The sequence below is a fragment of the Leucoraja erinacea genome, unplaced genomic scaffold, assembly GCF_028641065.1.
Source record: "Leucoraja erinacea ecotype New England unplaced genomic scaffold, Leri_hhj_1 Leri_176S, whole genome shotgun sequence".
Classification (NCBI taxonomy): Eukaryota; Metazoa; Chordata; class Chondrichthyes; order Rajiformes; family Rajidae; genus Leucoraja; species Leucoraja erinaceus.
In genome coordinates, this window is record NW_026576077.1 from 90,825 (window position 1) to 105,975 (window position 15,151).

Here is a 15,151-nt window from a genome sequence, read left to right on the forward strand (position 1 = left end):
AGCCATGATGATATTGAATGGTGGTGCAAGCTCGAAGGGCTGAATGGCCTCTACTCCTGCACCTATTTTCTATGTTTCTATCAGCCATGATCATATTGAATGGTGGTGCAAGCTCGAAGGGCCGAATGGCCTCTACTCCTGCACCTATTTTCTATGTTTCTAACTCTCTTGACTTGACTAGTGTTGGTCCACATGAGCAGGTAGGGTCAGCATGAGCAAGTTGGGCCGAAGGGCCTGTCTATATGCTGCATGACTGATAACTAGTATGGCTGGGTGACTACAAGAATGTTCCCGGGGCTGCAGTTTGTGGCTGATTAGCAAAACAAAGAGCTCAGCGGTCGGTCCCAGTGGGTCTGGCAGGGCAGAGGTGTAAGCATGGACAAGGGGGCCTGGGGTGAGACACTGTCCACAGTTGCAGTTCGCAGACTATTCACACGTCCTCAAGGTGGGCTGCATAACAAAGGATTCTGCAGGTACAAGCAGCCAGGTACAGATTCCAAGGCCAGGCACAACAATGCTCAGAAATGCAACACCTCCAAGGTGTGAGATCACCCTGGGCAGCTGGAACTGCCTGTGTCACCGGAACAGGGTCGTTAGAGCACTCTAGCGCTCTGGAGTTTGATAGTGTTACCCCAACATGCACCCCAAAAATACACAGAGTGCTGGGAGCAACTCAGTGGGTCAGCAGCATCTGTGGAGAACATGGATAGGTGACGTTTCACAGAGTGCTGGAGTAACTCAGCGGGTCAGGCAGCATCTGTGGAGAACATGGATAGGTGACGTTTCACAGAGTGCTGGAGTAACTCAGCGAGTCAGGCAGCATCTATGGAGCTAAGGAAATAGGCAACGTTTCAGGCCGAAACCCGTAAGGGTTTCGGCCCGAAACGTTGCCTATTTCCAGAAGGATTTCGGCCCGAAACATTGCCTATTTCCTTAGCTCCATAGATGCTGCTGCACCATAACTGAGTGGGTCAGGCAGCATCTGTGGAGAACATGGATAGGTGACGTTTCACAGAGTGCTGGAGTAACTCAGCGGGTGGGTCAGGCAGCATCTGTGGAGAACATGGATAGGTGACGTTTCACAGAGTGCTGGAGTAACTCAGCGGGTCAGGCAGCATCTCTGATGAACATGGAGTAACTCATAGAAACATAGAACATAGCAAATAGGTGCAGGATTAGAGGCCATTCGGCCCTTCGAGCCTGCACCGCCATTCAATATGATCATGGCTGATCATCCAACTCAGTATCCTGTACCTGCCTTCTCTCCATACCCACTGATCCCTTTAGACACAAGGGCCACATCCAACACCCTCTTAAATATAGCCAATGAACTGTGGCCTCAACTACCTTCTGTGGCAGAGAGTTCCACAGATTCACCACTCTCTCTGTGAAAAATGTTTTTCTCATCTCGGTCCTAAAGGATTCCCCCTTATCCTTAAACTGTGACCCCTTGTTCTGGACTTCCCCAACATCGGGAACAATCTTCCTGCATCTAGCCTGTCCAACCCCTTAAGAATTTTGTAAGTTTCTATAAGATCCCCCCTCAACCTTCTAAATTCCAGCGAGTACAAGCCGAGTCTATCCAGTCTTTCTTCATATGAAAGTCCTGACATCCCAGGAATCAGTCTGGTGAACCTTCTCTGTACTCCCTCTATGGCAATAATGTCTTTCCTCAGATTAGGAGACCAAAACTGTACGCAATACTCCAGGTGTGGTCTCACCAAGACCCTGTACAACTGCAGTAGAACCTCCCTGCTCCTAGACTCAAATCCTCTATGGCAAGAATGTCTTTCCTCAGATTAGGAGACCAAAACTGTACGCAATACTCCTAACCCCATTCTCCTGCCTTCTCCCCATAACCCCAGACACCCGTACTAATCAAGAATCTATCTATGCCTGCTTTAAAAACATCCACTGGTGTGGCCTCTGCAAATAATTCCACAGATTCACCACCATCTTGAGTAAAGAAATTTCTCCTCATCTCCTTCCGAAAAGAATATCCTTTAATTCTGAGGTTGTGACCTCTGGTCCTAGACTCTCCCATTAGTGGAAACATCCTCTCCACATCCACTCTATCCAACCCTTCCACTATTTGCTACGTTTCAATGAGGTCCCCGCTCATTCTTCTAAACTCCAGCGAGTACAGGCCCAGTGCCGACAAACGCTCATCGTATGTTAACCCAGTATCCCTAAACTAAACTAAGATAGACTTTAGATTGTGTGGAAACAGGCCCTTCTGCCCACCGAGTCCATGCCGACCATCGATCACCCCGTACACTCACACTATCCTACACACACTGCGGACAATTCACACTTTACAGAAACCTGTACGTCTTTGGAGTGTGGGAGGAAACTGGATCATCCGGGGAAAAACCCACGCAGGTCACAGGGAGACCGTGCAAACTCCACACAGACAGCTCCCGTAATCAGGATCGAACCTGGGTCTGTGATGTTGTGAGGCAGCAGCTCTACCCGCTGCACCACCGTGCCACCCGAGATATTAGTTTTTAGTTTAACCATATAACAATTACAGCACGGAAACAGGCCATCTCGGCCCTACAAGTCCGTGCCGAACAACTTTTTCCCTTTGTCCCACCTGCCTGCACTCATACCATAACCCTCCATTCCCTTCTCATCCATATGCCTATCCAATTTATTTTTAAATGATACCAACGAACCTGCCTCCACCACTTCCACTGGAAGCTCATTCCACACCGCCACCACTCTCTGAGTAAAGAAGTTCCCCCTCATGTTACCCCTAAACTTCTGTCCCTTAATTCTGAAGTCATGTCCTCTTGTTTGAATCTTCCCTATTCTCAAAGGGAAAAGCTTGTCCACGTCAACTCTGTCTATCCCTCTCATCATTTTAAAGACCTCTATCAAGTCCCCCTTAACCTTCTGCGCTCCAGAGAATAAAGACCTAACTTGTTCAACCTTTCTCTTAGTTTAGTTTAGTTTATTGTCACGTGTATCAAGGAGGGAAGATAATGATGAAGATATGTGGCCCCAACAGCCTATGTGTGAGTAGCAGCCCCCCCCCCCCCGACCTCCTTCACCCCCCCACCTCCACCTTCCCCCCCCCCACCTTCACCCCCCCACCTCCCCTCCCCCACCTTCACCTCCACCTTCACCTTCACTCCCCCACCCCCCACCCACCCCCCCACCTCAGATTCAGATTCAGATTCAATTTTAATTGTCATTGTCAGTGTACCGTACAGCGACAAGCGAACCACACCTCCACCTTCACCTTCACCCCCCCCACCTCCACCTCCCCCTTCACCCCCCCACCTCCACTCCCACCCCACCTTCACCCCCCCACCTCCACCTTCACCCCCCCACCTCAGATTCAGATTCAATTTTAATTGTCATTGTCAGTGTACAGTAGAGACAAGCGAACCACACCTCCACCTTCACCTTCACCCCCCCACCTCCACCCCCCACCTCCACCTCCACCCCCCCCCCACCCTCCACCCCCCACCTCCACCCCCCCACCTCCACCTCCACCCCCCCCCCCCACCTCCACCTTCACCCCCCCCCACCCCACCCACCCCCCCCACCTCCACCTTCACCCCCCCCCCTTCCACCTCCCCTTCTCCCCCCCCACCTCCACCCCCCCACCCACCCCCACCACCCCCACCTTCACCTTCCCCCCCCCACCCCCACCTCCACCTCCACCCCCCCCACCTCCACCCCCCCACCTCCACCTTCACTCCACCTCCACCTTCACCTCCCCCCCCCACCTCCACCTCCACCTTCCACCCCCACCTCCACCTCCACACCCACCCCCCACCCTCCACCCCCACCTCCACCTTCACCCCCCCACCTCCACCTTCACCCCCACCCCCACCTTCCACCATTCACCCCCCCCTCCCACCTCCACCTTCACCCCCCCACCTCCACCCACACCTCCACCTCACCCCCCCCACCCCCCCCCCCCAGAGGGAACCCCACCCCCCACTCCACAACCACCTTCCCCCCCCACCCCACCTCCACCCCCCCACCTCACCCCTCAACCCCCACCTCCACCTTCACCCCCACCCCACCTCCACCTTCACCCCCCACCTCCACCGTCCACCTTCACCCACCCCCCTCCACCTCCCCCCCACCACCACCCACCCTCCCCCCCCCCACCTCCACCTCCACCCCCCACCCCCCTTCACCCCCCCCACCTCCACCCCCCACCTCCACCCCACCTCCCCTTCCCCCCCCCACCTCCACCCACCCCCCCCACCCCCACCCTCCCCCCTCCACCTTCCCCCCCCCCACCTCCACCTTCACCCCCCTCCCCTCCACCCCCACCCCCCACCCCACCTCACCCCCCCACCCCCCCTCCCACCCCCTCCACCTCCACCCCCCCCCCCACCCACCCCCCCCCCTCCACCCCTCCCACCTCCACCCCCCCCCACCCCCACCTCCCCCCCCCCACCCCCACCTTCCCCCCCTCAACCCCCCCCTCCACCTCCACACCCCCACCTCCACCTCCACACCCCCCCCCCCCCCCCCCTCACCCCCCTCACCCCCCTCTCCCCCCTCCACCCCCCCCCCCCACCCCACCTCCACCCCCCCCCACCTCCACCCCCCCCTCCCCCCCCCACCCCACCCCCCCACCCCCCACCCCACCTTCCCCCCCCACCCCCCCCTCCACCTCCACCCCCCCCCCCACCTCCACCTCCACCCCCCCACCTCCACCTCCACCTCCCCCACCCCACCCCCACCTCCACCTCCACCCCACCCACCTCCCTTCACCTTCCACCCCCCACCTCCCCTCCACTCCACCCTCCACCTCCACCCTCCACCTCCACCCCCCACCCCCCCCCACCCCCCCCCACCCCCAACCCCCCCCCCCCCCTCCCCCCCCCCCCCCCCCCCCACCCCCCCCCCCCCCCCCCCCCCCCCCCCCCACCCCCCCCCCCCCCCCCCCCCCCCCCCCCCCCCCCCCCACCCCCCCCCCCCCCCCCCCACCCCCCCCCCCCCCCCCCTCCACCCCCCCCCCCCCCCCACCTCCACCTTCACCTCCCCCCCACCCCCTCCACCTCCACCTCACACCCCCACTCCCCCCCCACCCCCACCTCCACCTCCACCCCCCCCCCTCCACACCTCACCCCCCCCCCCCCACCTCCCACCCCACCACCTCCACCTTCACCCCCTCCACCCCCCACCTCCACCTTCACCCCCACCCTCCACCTCACCCACCCCCCCCACCCCCCCCCCACTCAAACCCCTCTTCCCCCCCCCCACCTCCACCCCCACCCCCTCCCCCCCCCCCACCCACCCACCCCCCCCCCTACCCCCCCCTCCCCCCACCCCCCCCCCCCCCCCCCCACCCCCCCCCCCCTCCACCCCCACCCCACCTCCACCTCCACCTCCACACCCCCCCCCCCCACCTTCACCCCCCACCTTCACCCCCCCCACCTCCACCTCCACCTTCACCCCCCCCACCTCCACCGTTCCCCCCCCCCACCTCCACCTTCACCCCCCCACCTCCCCCTCCACCTCCACCTCCACCTTCACCCCCCACCTTCCACCCCCCCACCCCCACCCCCACCTTCACCCCCCCCCCACCTCCACCTCCACCCCCCCCCACCTCCACCTTCACCCCCCACCACCACCTCCACCTCCACCCCCCCACCTCCACACCTTCACCCCCACCTTCACCCCCCCCCCCCACCCTCCACCTCACCCCCCCCCCCTCCACCTCCACCCCCCCCACCTCCCTTCACCCCCCCACCTCCACCTTCACCCCCCCACCTCCACCTCCACCTTCACCCCCCCACCCTCCACCTCCACCTCCACCCCCCCACCTCCACCTTCACCCCCCCACCTCCACCTCCACCTTCACCCCCCCCACCTCCACCTCCACCTTCACCTTCACCTGTCACCTCCACCTCCACCTCCACCTTCACCCCCCCCCACCTCCACCTTCACCCCCCCCCCCCCACCTCCACCTCCACCTTCACCTTCACCTTCACCTCCACCTCCACCTTCACTCCCCCACTCCCACCTTCACCCCCCCCCCCCACCTCCACCTCCACCTTCCCACCCCCCACCTCCACCTTCACCCCCCACCTCCACCTTCACCACCACCACCTCCCCCTACCTGTTGACTGCTCATCCCCAGCACATGTCCCAGCTCCTGCCGCTCGGATGCGGAGACGTAACGCTGCAGGTGGAAGCGTTGCTGCAGGACTCGCAGCTGGTCGCCGCTGAAGGTGGTGCGCCCCTTGGTCCTCTTCGACACCGTCTGCTGCTGCTGCTGCTGCTGCCCCGTGTTGGAGCCGTTCTCCTTGGCCGCGTCCACCCAGGATTCCGGCCTCGCCCCGAGCCAACGCAAACCGTTCCAGGAGTCGGCTCCCGACACCAAGTTGTGGGCGTCTGCAGGTGACAAGATACAGTGGGTAACGGCACACACAACACACAACGGGCAGAGCTGCTGCCTACAGCGCCAGAGACCCTGGTTCCATCCTGACTACGGGTACTGTCTGTTGGGGAAGTCCAGAACAAGGGGCCACACACAGTTTTAGTATGTCTATTAGGACCGAGATGAGAATTTTTTTCCCCCACACATAGAGTGGTGAATCTGTGGAATTCTCTGCCACAGAAGGTAGTTGAGGCCATATTTAAGAGGGATCTTATAGAAACTTACAAAATTCTTAAGGGGTTGGACAGGCTAGATGCAGGAAGATTGTTCCCGATGTTGGGGAAGTCCAGAACTAGGGGTCACAGTTTAAAGATAAGAGGGAAGTCTTTTAGGACCGAGATGAGAAAAAAAAAATTTACACAGAGAGTGGTGAATCTGTGGAATTCTCTGCCACAGAAGGTAGTTGAGGTCATATTTAAGAGGGAGTTAGATGTGGCCCTTGTGGCTAAAGGTATCAGGGGTATGGAGAGAAGGCAGGTACAGGATACTGAGTTGGATGATCAGCCATGATCATATTGAATGGCGAATGGTGCAGGCTCGAAGGGCCGAATGGCCTCTAATCCTGCACCTATTTTCTATGCTTGATTATAGTCTGATTTCCATACATTAAATTTATATTCAATACATATATTTAAGAGGGAGTTAGATGTGGCCCTTGTGGCTAAAGGGGTCAGGGGGTATGGAGAGAAGGCAGGGATGGGATACTGAGTTGGATGATCAGCCATGATCATATTGAATGGTGGTGCAGGCTCGAAGGGCCGAATGGGTTAGTGTAGATGGGGGCATGTTGGCCAGTGTGGGTAAGTTGGGCCTGTTTCCGCACTGTATCACTACAAGCTCCTTTCTAAGGGATTCCCGCTGTGCCCGATCCACACTTACTGTCTTCATGCTGAGAACACGAGGCTATGGTGCCATCCTCAGTCTGGTCGGCCTCAGCTACGACAGGCTCACGGGACGATGGCTTCGGGTACGACTCAGGCCAGCAGTCCATGGTGTTGCCCAGCATGGAGGTGTCTGCCAGGGAGAGGAAAAACAATCACGTCACAACCCCCATACTGCCTCTTAGTCTCTTCAACCTCAGAGGCTGGGCGGAGGGAGATTAGATAGAAGTAAATAAAATGAGAGGCATTGAAAGGGTAGAGAGTCACAACCTTTTATCCCCAGGGTGGCCATGTCCAACACTGTCCGACGTCTAAGAAATTATTTAAGAAGGAACTGCAGATGCTGGAAAATCAAATGTACACAAAAATGCTGGAGAAACTCAGCAGGTGCAGCAGCATCTATGGAGCGAAGGAAGTAGGCTCCCTTCTATGGCTAGTGTAGACTTCCATCGCTCCATAGATGCTGCTGCATCTGCTGAGTTTCTCCAGCATTATTGTATACCTGACGTCTAAGAAATGGTTAGACAGGTACATGGATGGGGCAGGTGTGGAGGGATATGGGCCAAACCCGGGCAAGTGGGACTAGTGTAGCTGGGACATGTTGGCCGGTGTGGGCAAGTTGGGCTGAAGGGCCTGTTTCCACACTGTATCACTCTATGACTAGAGGGCACAGCTATAAGGTGAGAGAGGGAGATTTAATAAGATCCCTAACCCAGTAGCAGAATTAGGCCATTAAACCCAGTGAGTCTACTCTGCCAATGAATTGTGGCTGATCAATCTCACATAGAAACATAGACAATAGGTGCAGGAGTAGAGGCCATTCGGCCCTTCGAGCCTGCACCATTCGCCATTCAATATGATCATGGCTGATCATCCAACTCAGTATCCCGTACCTGCCTTCTCTCCATACCCCCTGATCCCCTTGGCCACAAGGCCCACATCTAACTCCCTCTTAAATATAGCCAATGAACTGTGGCCTCAACTACCCTCTGTGGCAGAGAGTTCCAGAGATTCACCACTCTCTGTGTGAAAAAAGTTCTTCTCATCTCAGTTTTAAAGGATTTCCCCCTTATCCTTAAGCTGTGACCCCTTGTCCTGGACTTCCCCAACATTGGGAGCAATCTTCCTGCATCTAGCCTGTCCAACCCCTTAAGAATTTTGTAAGTTTCTATAAGATCCCCTCTCAGTCTCCTAAATTCTAGAGAGTATAAACCAAGTCTATCCAGTCTTTCTTCATAAAACAGTCCTGACATCCCAAGAATCAGTCTGGTGAACCTTCTCTGCACTCCCTCTATGGCAATAATGTCCTTCTTCAGATTAGGAGACCAAAACTGAATGCAATACAGGTGTGGTCTCACCAAGACCCTGTACAACTGCAGTAGAACCTCCCTGCTCCTATACTCAAATCCTTTTGCGATTTCACCATCCTAACCCCATCATCTGGACACCTCCCTATAACCTTTGACACCTGTACTAATCAAAAATTATTAATATATAATCATTAATATTGATTAATCACTGCCCAGAGTAGGGGAATCGAGGACCAGAGGACATAGGTTTAAGGTGAGGGGGGAAAAGATTTAATAGGAATCTGAGGGGTAACTTTTCCACACAGAGCACGGTGGGTGTATGGAACGAGCTGCCGGAGGAGGTAGTTGAGGCTGGGACTATCCCAACGTTTAAGAAACAGTTGGACAGGTACATGGATAGGACAGGAGTAGAGAGATATGGGCAAAGCGCAGGCAGGTGGGACTAGTGTAGCTGGGACATGTTGGCCGGCATGGGCAAGTTGGGCCGAAGGGCCTGTTTCCACACTGTATCAGTCTATGATAGGCGACACAAAGTCTTGAACAGACCAAAGCCACATGGTGAGTGACCCTATGATCATTTAGATATGGAGAGAGACCCCACAAAGTGCTGGAGTAACTCAGCGGGTCAGGCAGCATCTCTGGAGAACTTGGAGGTCACCTATTCAATTTTCTCCACACATTCTGCCTGTCCCGCTGAGTTACTCCAGCACATTGTGTCTATTCTCGGTGTAACGCAGCACCTGCAGTTCCTATACGTATTCCAACCTCAGTCGCTGGACAGATCCATCTAATCTCAGGTGAACCTTACCTGCCGACCAAGCCTCGCTGTCTGCAGGTTGCCCCGGGCCGCGCCGCTCCTCGCCGGGTAGCGGATGGGGAGGGAAGGGGCAGAGAGCTCGCTCTGCCCCCTCGACCTGTCCCTGCGGGAAATAGAGGTCCTCCCTTCGGGGACTGAGTCCCGCCGTCTCGGTCTGCAAGTCTAGGAATCGCTGCGCCATGCTGGGACCTCCGTGCAGTCTAGTCCTGGCTTACTCACTCACTCACACAGCGCGCCTCGAACCAGCAACCGGGCTGAGAAATAGGCGTTAATAGGCGCTATTGCAATGGAAATTTGCCACCTGACCCCTCCACCCCCACCCTGAGCCCAATCAGAAACTCACACCAATGCCAACAAAAGGCCGAATGGGAAATTAGCAACTTAAATTTCCAGCGCGTTAAATTCAGAAATTCATAAGTGATAGGAGCAGGATCAGGCCGTTCGGCCCAGTTGTACAGGGTCTTGGTGAGACCACACCTGGAGTATTGCGTACAGTTTTGGTCTCCAAATCTGAGGAAGGACATTATTGCCATAGAGGGAGTGCAGAGACGGTTCACCAGACTGATTCCTGGGATGTCAGGACTGTCTTATGAAGAAAGACTGGATAGACTTGGTTTATACTCTCTAGAATTTAGAAGATTGAGAGGGGATCTTATAGAAACTTACAAAATTCTTAAGGGGTTGGACAGGCTAGATGCAGGTAGATTGTTCCCGATGTTAGGGAAGTCCAGGACAAGGGGTCACAGCTTAAGGATAATGGGGAAATCCTTTAAAACCGAGATGAGAAGAACTTTTTTCACGCAGAGAGTGGTGAATCTCTGGAACTCTGCCACAGAGGGTAGTTGAGGCCAGTTCATTGGCTATATTTAAGAGGGAGTTAGATGCGGCCCTTGTGGCTAAGGGGATCAGGGGGTATGGAGAGAAGGCAGGTACGGGATACTGAGTTGGATGATCAGCCATGATCATATTGAATGGCGGTGCAGGCTCGAAGGGCCGAATGGCCTACTCCTGCACCTAATTTCTATGTTTCTATGTTTCTATCAAGTCTACTTCGCCATTCAATCATGGCTGGTCTATCTCTCCCTCCTAACTCTCCTGCCTTCTCCCCATAACCCCTGACACCCGCACTAATCAAAAATCTATCTATCTCTGCCTTAAAAATACCCAATGACTTGTGGCCTCCACAGCCGTCTGTGTGGCAATGAATTCCACAGATTCACCACCCTCTGGCTAAATAAATTCCTCCTCATCTCCATCCCAAAGGAACGTCCTTTTATTCTGAGGCTGTGCCCTCTGGTCCTAGACTCTCCCACCAGTGCAAACATCCTCTCCACATCCACTCCATCCAGGCCTTTCACTGTTCTGTACGTTTCAATGAGGTCCCCTCCTCATTCTTCTAAACTCCAGCGAGTACAGGCCCAATGCCGACAGATGCTCATCATAGGTTAACCCACTCATTCCTGGGATCACTGTCGTAAACCTCCTCTGGACCCTCCCCAGGGCCAGCACATACAGGAGGTGCTTGAAGTCAAGTCAAGTCAAGTCAAGTTTATTTGTCACATACACATACGAGATGTGCAGTGAAATGAAAGTGGCAATGCTCGCGGACTTTTGTGCAAAAGACAAACAACAAAACAACCAAACAAATTATAAACACAATCATAACACACATAATCTTTTACATAATAAATAATGGAAGGAAAAACGTTCAGTAGAGTTAGTCCCTGGTGAGAAAGGCGTTTACAGTCCGAATTGCCTCTGGGAAGAAACTCCTTCTCAACCTCTCCGTTCTCACCGCATGGCAACGGACCGTAGCAGCTGGAACAGTCCGTTGTAGGGGTGGAAGGGGTCTCTCATGATTTTATTTGCTCTGGAGTTGCACCTCCTGTTGTATAGTTCCTGCAGGGGGGTGAGTGAAGTTCCCATAGTGCGTTTGTTCGGCCGAACGCACTACTCTCTGCAGAGCCTTCTTGTCTTTGGCAGAGCAATTCCTACACCACCAGAGCCAGGCACAATCCATTCCTACAACCAATATTCTACATAGGGGACAAACTCCAAAGAAGCAGCGCCGGACCAGAGGATCGAACCCGCGACAACGCCACCGCCAGGTTGGGGGTAGAGGGGCCGAATGGCTTGGGCCGTGACAGACGTGAGGCGGGGCGGGGCGGGGCGGGGTGACTGCAGCGGAGGGGCGGGACGAATAGTGACGTCAGAGCAGGAGGTGGGCCAGGGTGCAGGGGGCGGGGCGATATGGGTGACGTGAGGGGGCGGGGCGATATGGGTGACGTGAGGGGGGCGGGGCGGATATGGGTGAGCGGGTGACGGCGGTGCGGGAGTAGGGGGCGGGGTGTTGATGACGCAGGGGGGGTGTAGGAGAAGGGCGGAGCTGGGGATTGACGCTGGGAGGGGCGATGCGCGGGGAGTGGCGACGCGAGGGGAAGGGGCGGAGCTGGGATGATTGACGCGAGGGGAGGGGCGGAGCTGGGTTGATTGACGCGGGGGGAGGGGGAGAGGCGTGACGCGGGGGGAGGGGCGATGCGCGGGGAGCGGCGACGCGAGTTGGAGGGGCGGAGCTCGGATGATTGACGCGAGGGGAGGGGCGGAGCTGGGTTGATTGATTGACGCGGGGTGAGGGGCGGAGCTGGGATGAATGACGCGAGGGGAGGGGCGACGCGGGGGGGAGGGGCGGGGCTGGGTTAATTGACGCGGGGGAAGGGGGGAGAGGCGTGACGCGGGGGGAGGGGCGGAGCTGGGATGATTGACGCCGGGGGGAGGGGGCGACGCGAGGTGATTGACGGGCGGGGGCGGGGCGACGCGGGGGCAGAGGCGACGCGGGGGGAGGGGCGGAGCTGGGATGATTGACGCGAGGGGAGGGGGAGTGGCGTGACGCGGGGGGAGGGGCGGGCTGGGGGCGGGGGGGCGACGCGAGGGGAGGGGGAGTGGCGACGCTGGTGATTGACGGGCGGGGAAGGCGCCGCCATTTTCCACTGTCATGGAGTCGGGCGGACGACAGTGAGCGGGGCTTCGTCTCCCACCCTGAGTCTCCCAGCTTGTCGGTGAGTCTGGCCGCCCCCCCTCGCCGCCGCCTGCAGCTCAGCTCATCTCACACCCGGCGCTGAGGAGCGGGGCACCACCGGGCGGGTGGAGGAGGAGGAGGAGGGGGCGGGAGTGTGGACAGTTGGTCAGTGAGTGGGTCAGTGGGCCTCAGGGAGGGTGAGGGTCTGGGTCTGTGCTGGGGGAGTGTGGACACTTGGACAGTGGGTCAGTGAGTGGGTCAGTGGGCCTCAGGGTGAGGGTCTGGGTCAGTGCTGGGGGAGTGTGGTCAGTTGGTCAGTCAGTGAGTGGGCCTCAGGGTGAGGGTCTGGGTCTGTGCTGGGGGAGTGTGGACAGTTGGTCAGTGAGTGGGTCAGTGGGGCCTCAGGGTGAGGGTGAGGGTCTGGGCTCTGTGCTGGCGGGAGTGTGGTCAGTTGGACAGTGGGTCAGTCAGTGAGTGGGCCTCAGGGTGAGGGTCTGGGTCAGTGCTGGGGGGAGTGTGGGTCGTGGGCATCAATCCTGGGCCACACGGGGGTGACGGGGAGATCTGTGTGTGGTGAGTGTTATTCCTAGTGAGCTGGAGAAGGGGCCACTGGGGTGATGAGAGGAGGGGGTCGAATGTAGGGCAGGTGAGGCTGACACGAGTGGGGGTGGAGGCATGGGAGACTGAATGAGGCGGTGGTCCGGGTGGTTGAGGGATGTAAGTCGTGTGAGGTGGGGTGTGGGGCAGTGTGGTTGGGGGGGTACATGGGTGGCATGTGGTGGATTGCTGTGTGGGTGAGATGGGGGGGTGGGGGCAGTGTGGTTGTGGGGTGCTGTCGGGGTGTGGGGGCAGTGTGGTTTGGGGGGGTACATGTGGTGGCATGTGGGGGGGGGTGCTGTCTGGGTGTGGTAGGGTGTGGGGGCAATGTGGTTTGGGGGGTACATGTGGTGGCATGTGGGGGGGGGTGCTGTCTGGGTGAGGTGGGGTGTTGGTGAGGTGGGGTGTCGGGCAGTGTGATCGGGGGGTACATGGGGTGGAGTGTGCATATGGTGAGAGGTGGCAGTGAGACTCCTCTTGTGTCCTCTGGGTGAGGTTGGGGTGGGGACCGGGTAGCTTGTACTGAGTGGAGTGGAATTGCAGCAAGGAGCTTCGGGTCATGGTGTGGGTGGTTTGGTTGTTGTGCTGGAGAGCAGTGGTAAAGTTGTGTAAACATGCTGGATAAAGGTGATGAAGAGGACACAAGGCAGGTGTTGACATACAGGTGTCCATGTTGACCAAGATGCCCCTTCTAGGTTAGTCACACATGCCCACATTTGTCCCATGTCCCTCAACCTTTCCAACCTGCAAACCTATCCAGATGTCTTTTAAATGTTGTTATAGTATCTGCCTCAAATGCCTTGTCTGGCAGCTCGTTCCGTACCACCCTTTGTGAAGAAAATAAGTTCCTATTCAAACATCCCCCCCTCTTTAAAGTGATGTTGTCCTGATTCTTGATTCCCCTACCCTGGGTAAAAGGCTGTGCATTCTGATTGGGGATGATCAGCCATGATCACATTGAATGGCGGTGCTGGCTCGAAGGGCCGAATGGCCTACTCCTGCACCTATTGTGTATTCTATTCCCCTCATGAATTTATGAGTCTTCTCGGTGTCAGGCAGTAAATGAAGAGGCTGCTTCAGTGCAAATGGCTTGGTTATTCACAGTGTATATCAATGAGTTAGGTGAGTGAATGAGGAGTGAGAAATGCTTTCCCCCCCCCCCCCCCCCCCCCCCCCCCCCCGGTATCTCCCTGTGACGTGAACACTAATCTGCTATTCTATTTCTTCCTGACTAAGGGAGGCTTCTGGTGTAATCCCAGCAAAGTGATTGTTCCATTTTTATTTCTGAGCTTTGCCCATCTTGCCTCTCCTACCTGCTGGTTATTATTGGTGATAGCTTCCTTGTTCAACAATGCAACATCACCTCTTTTACCTACCCCTCCCTTATGCCTGAAACCTCCACTCTGGAATCTTGGGCTACCAGTCTTGCTCACATTTCAATTGTGCTTCAATGATTGCAACAATATTGTATTCCTATGTGCTGAACACAAACCAAAGTTCATCTGGCCTGGCTTCCAGGTAGGGTTGCTGTAAAATGGAGGCAACCTAGCCTTCCAGTTCCCAAGTATATTTTTAAAATGACATACCTTTAGAATGGATATGAGGAGGAATTTATTTAGCCAGAGGGTGGTGAATCCATTGAATTCATTGCCACAGGTGGCAGTGGAGGCCAAGTTATTGGGTATATTGGGTGATGAAGGGGCAATGGGGATTTAGTGGTGTGTTTATTGCCATGGGTATCTCGTGCTCTGGACCGAGTTTATATGAGAACTTCTTTGCCTCAGAAGGCTGTGGCGGTCAAGTCAGTGAATATATTTAAGGCAGAGATAGATTCTTGGTCAGTATGAGTGTCGGGTTATGGGGAGAAGGCAAGAGAATCAGGTTAGGAGGGAGAGATAGATCAGCCATGATTAGACTTGATGGGCTGAATGGCTTAATTCTGCTCCTATCACTTATGATCTTATGAGAAGTACTTGTGATACATTGTGAGCCCTTCCCTGACTAGGCGCTATAACCTTGTGATGTGACATGGCTTCTAATTTCTTTTGGAATGGTTCTAAAGTGGCAAAATGTTATTTAGAAATACATTTGCTCATTTGAGAATCAGATGAA

General features: G+C 56.3%; 2 protein-coding genes across 2 annotated transcripts in view; one reads left to right on the top strand and one right to left on the bottom strand.

The window, feature by feature from the left end:
• Positions 1–430: 430 nt before the first annotated feature.
• On the bottom strand, positions 431–9,607 carry LOC129716162 (uncharacterized). The gene is made up of 4 exons (XM_055666040.1): positions 9,418–9,607; positions 7,298–7,432; positions 6,098–6,372; positions 431–571 (listed from the first exon to the last, which is right to left on the bottom strand). Exons 1-4 carry the CDS (start codon positions 9,605–9,607, stop codon positions 431–433), a joined length of 741 nt encoding a protein of 246 aa, XP_055522015.1.
• Positions 9,608–12,360: 2,753 nt separating this feature from the next.
• Positions 12,361–15,151, top strand: part of LOC129716163 (E3 ubiquitin-protein ligase RNF167-like) — a 53,416-nt gene continuing 50,625 nt past the window's right edge. Inside the window, exon 1 of the mRNA XM_055666041.1 lies at positions 12,361–12,482. The gene's annotated coding sequence lies outside the window, so the exon portion shown is untranslated. The remainder of the gene's footprint in view (positions 12,483–15,151) is intronic.

What these genes read in the sequence shown, in the direction of transcription:
- LOC129716162 (XM_055666040.1), bottom strand. Translation starts at nt 9,607, where the DNA reads ATGGCGCAGCGATTCCTAGACTTGCAGACCGAGACGGCGGGACTCAGT. An exon ending in CAGCGAGGCTTGGTCGGCAG is followed by an intron (nt 7,433 to 9,417) that starts GTAAGGTTCACC and finishes TCTCCCTGGCAG; the next exon opens with ACACCTCCATGCTGGGCAAC. An exon ending in TGGGGATGAGCAGTCAACAG is followed by an intron (nt 572 to 6,097) that starts GTAGGGGGAGGT and finishes CCGGTGACACAG; the next exon opens with GCAGTTCCAGCTGCCCAGGG.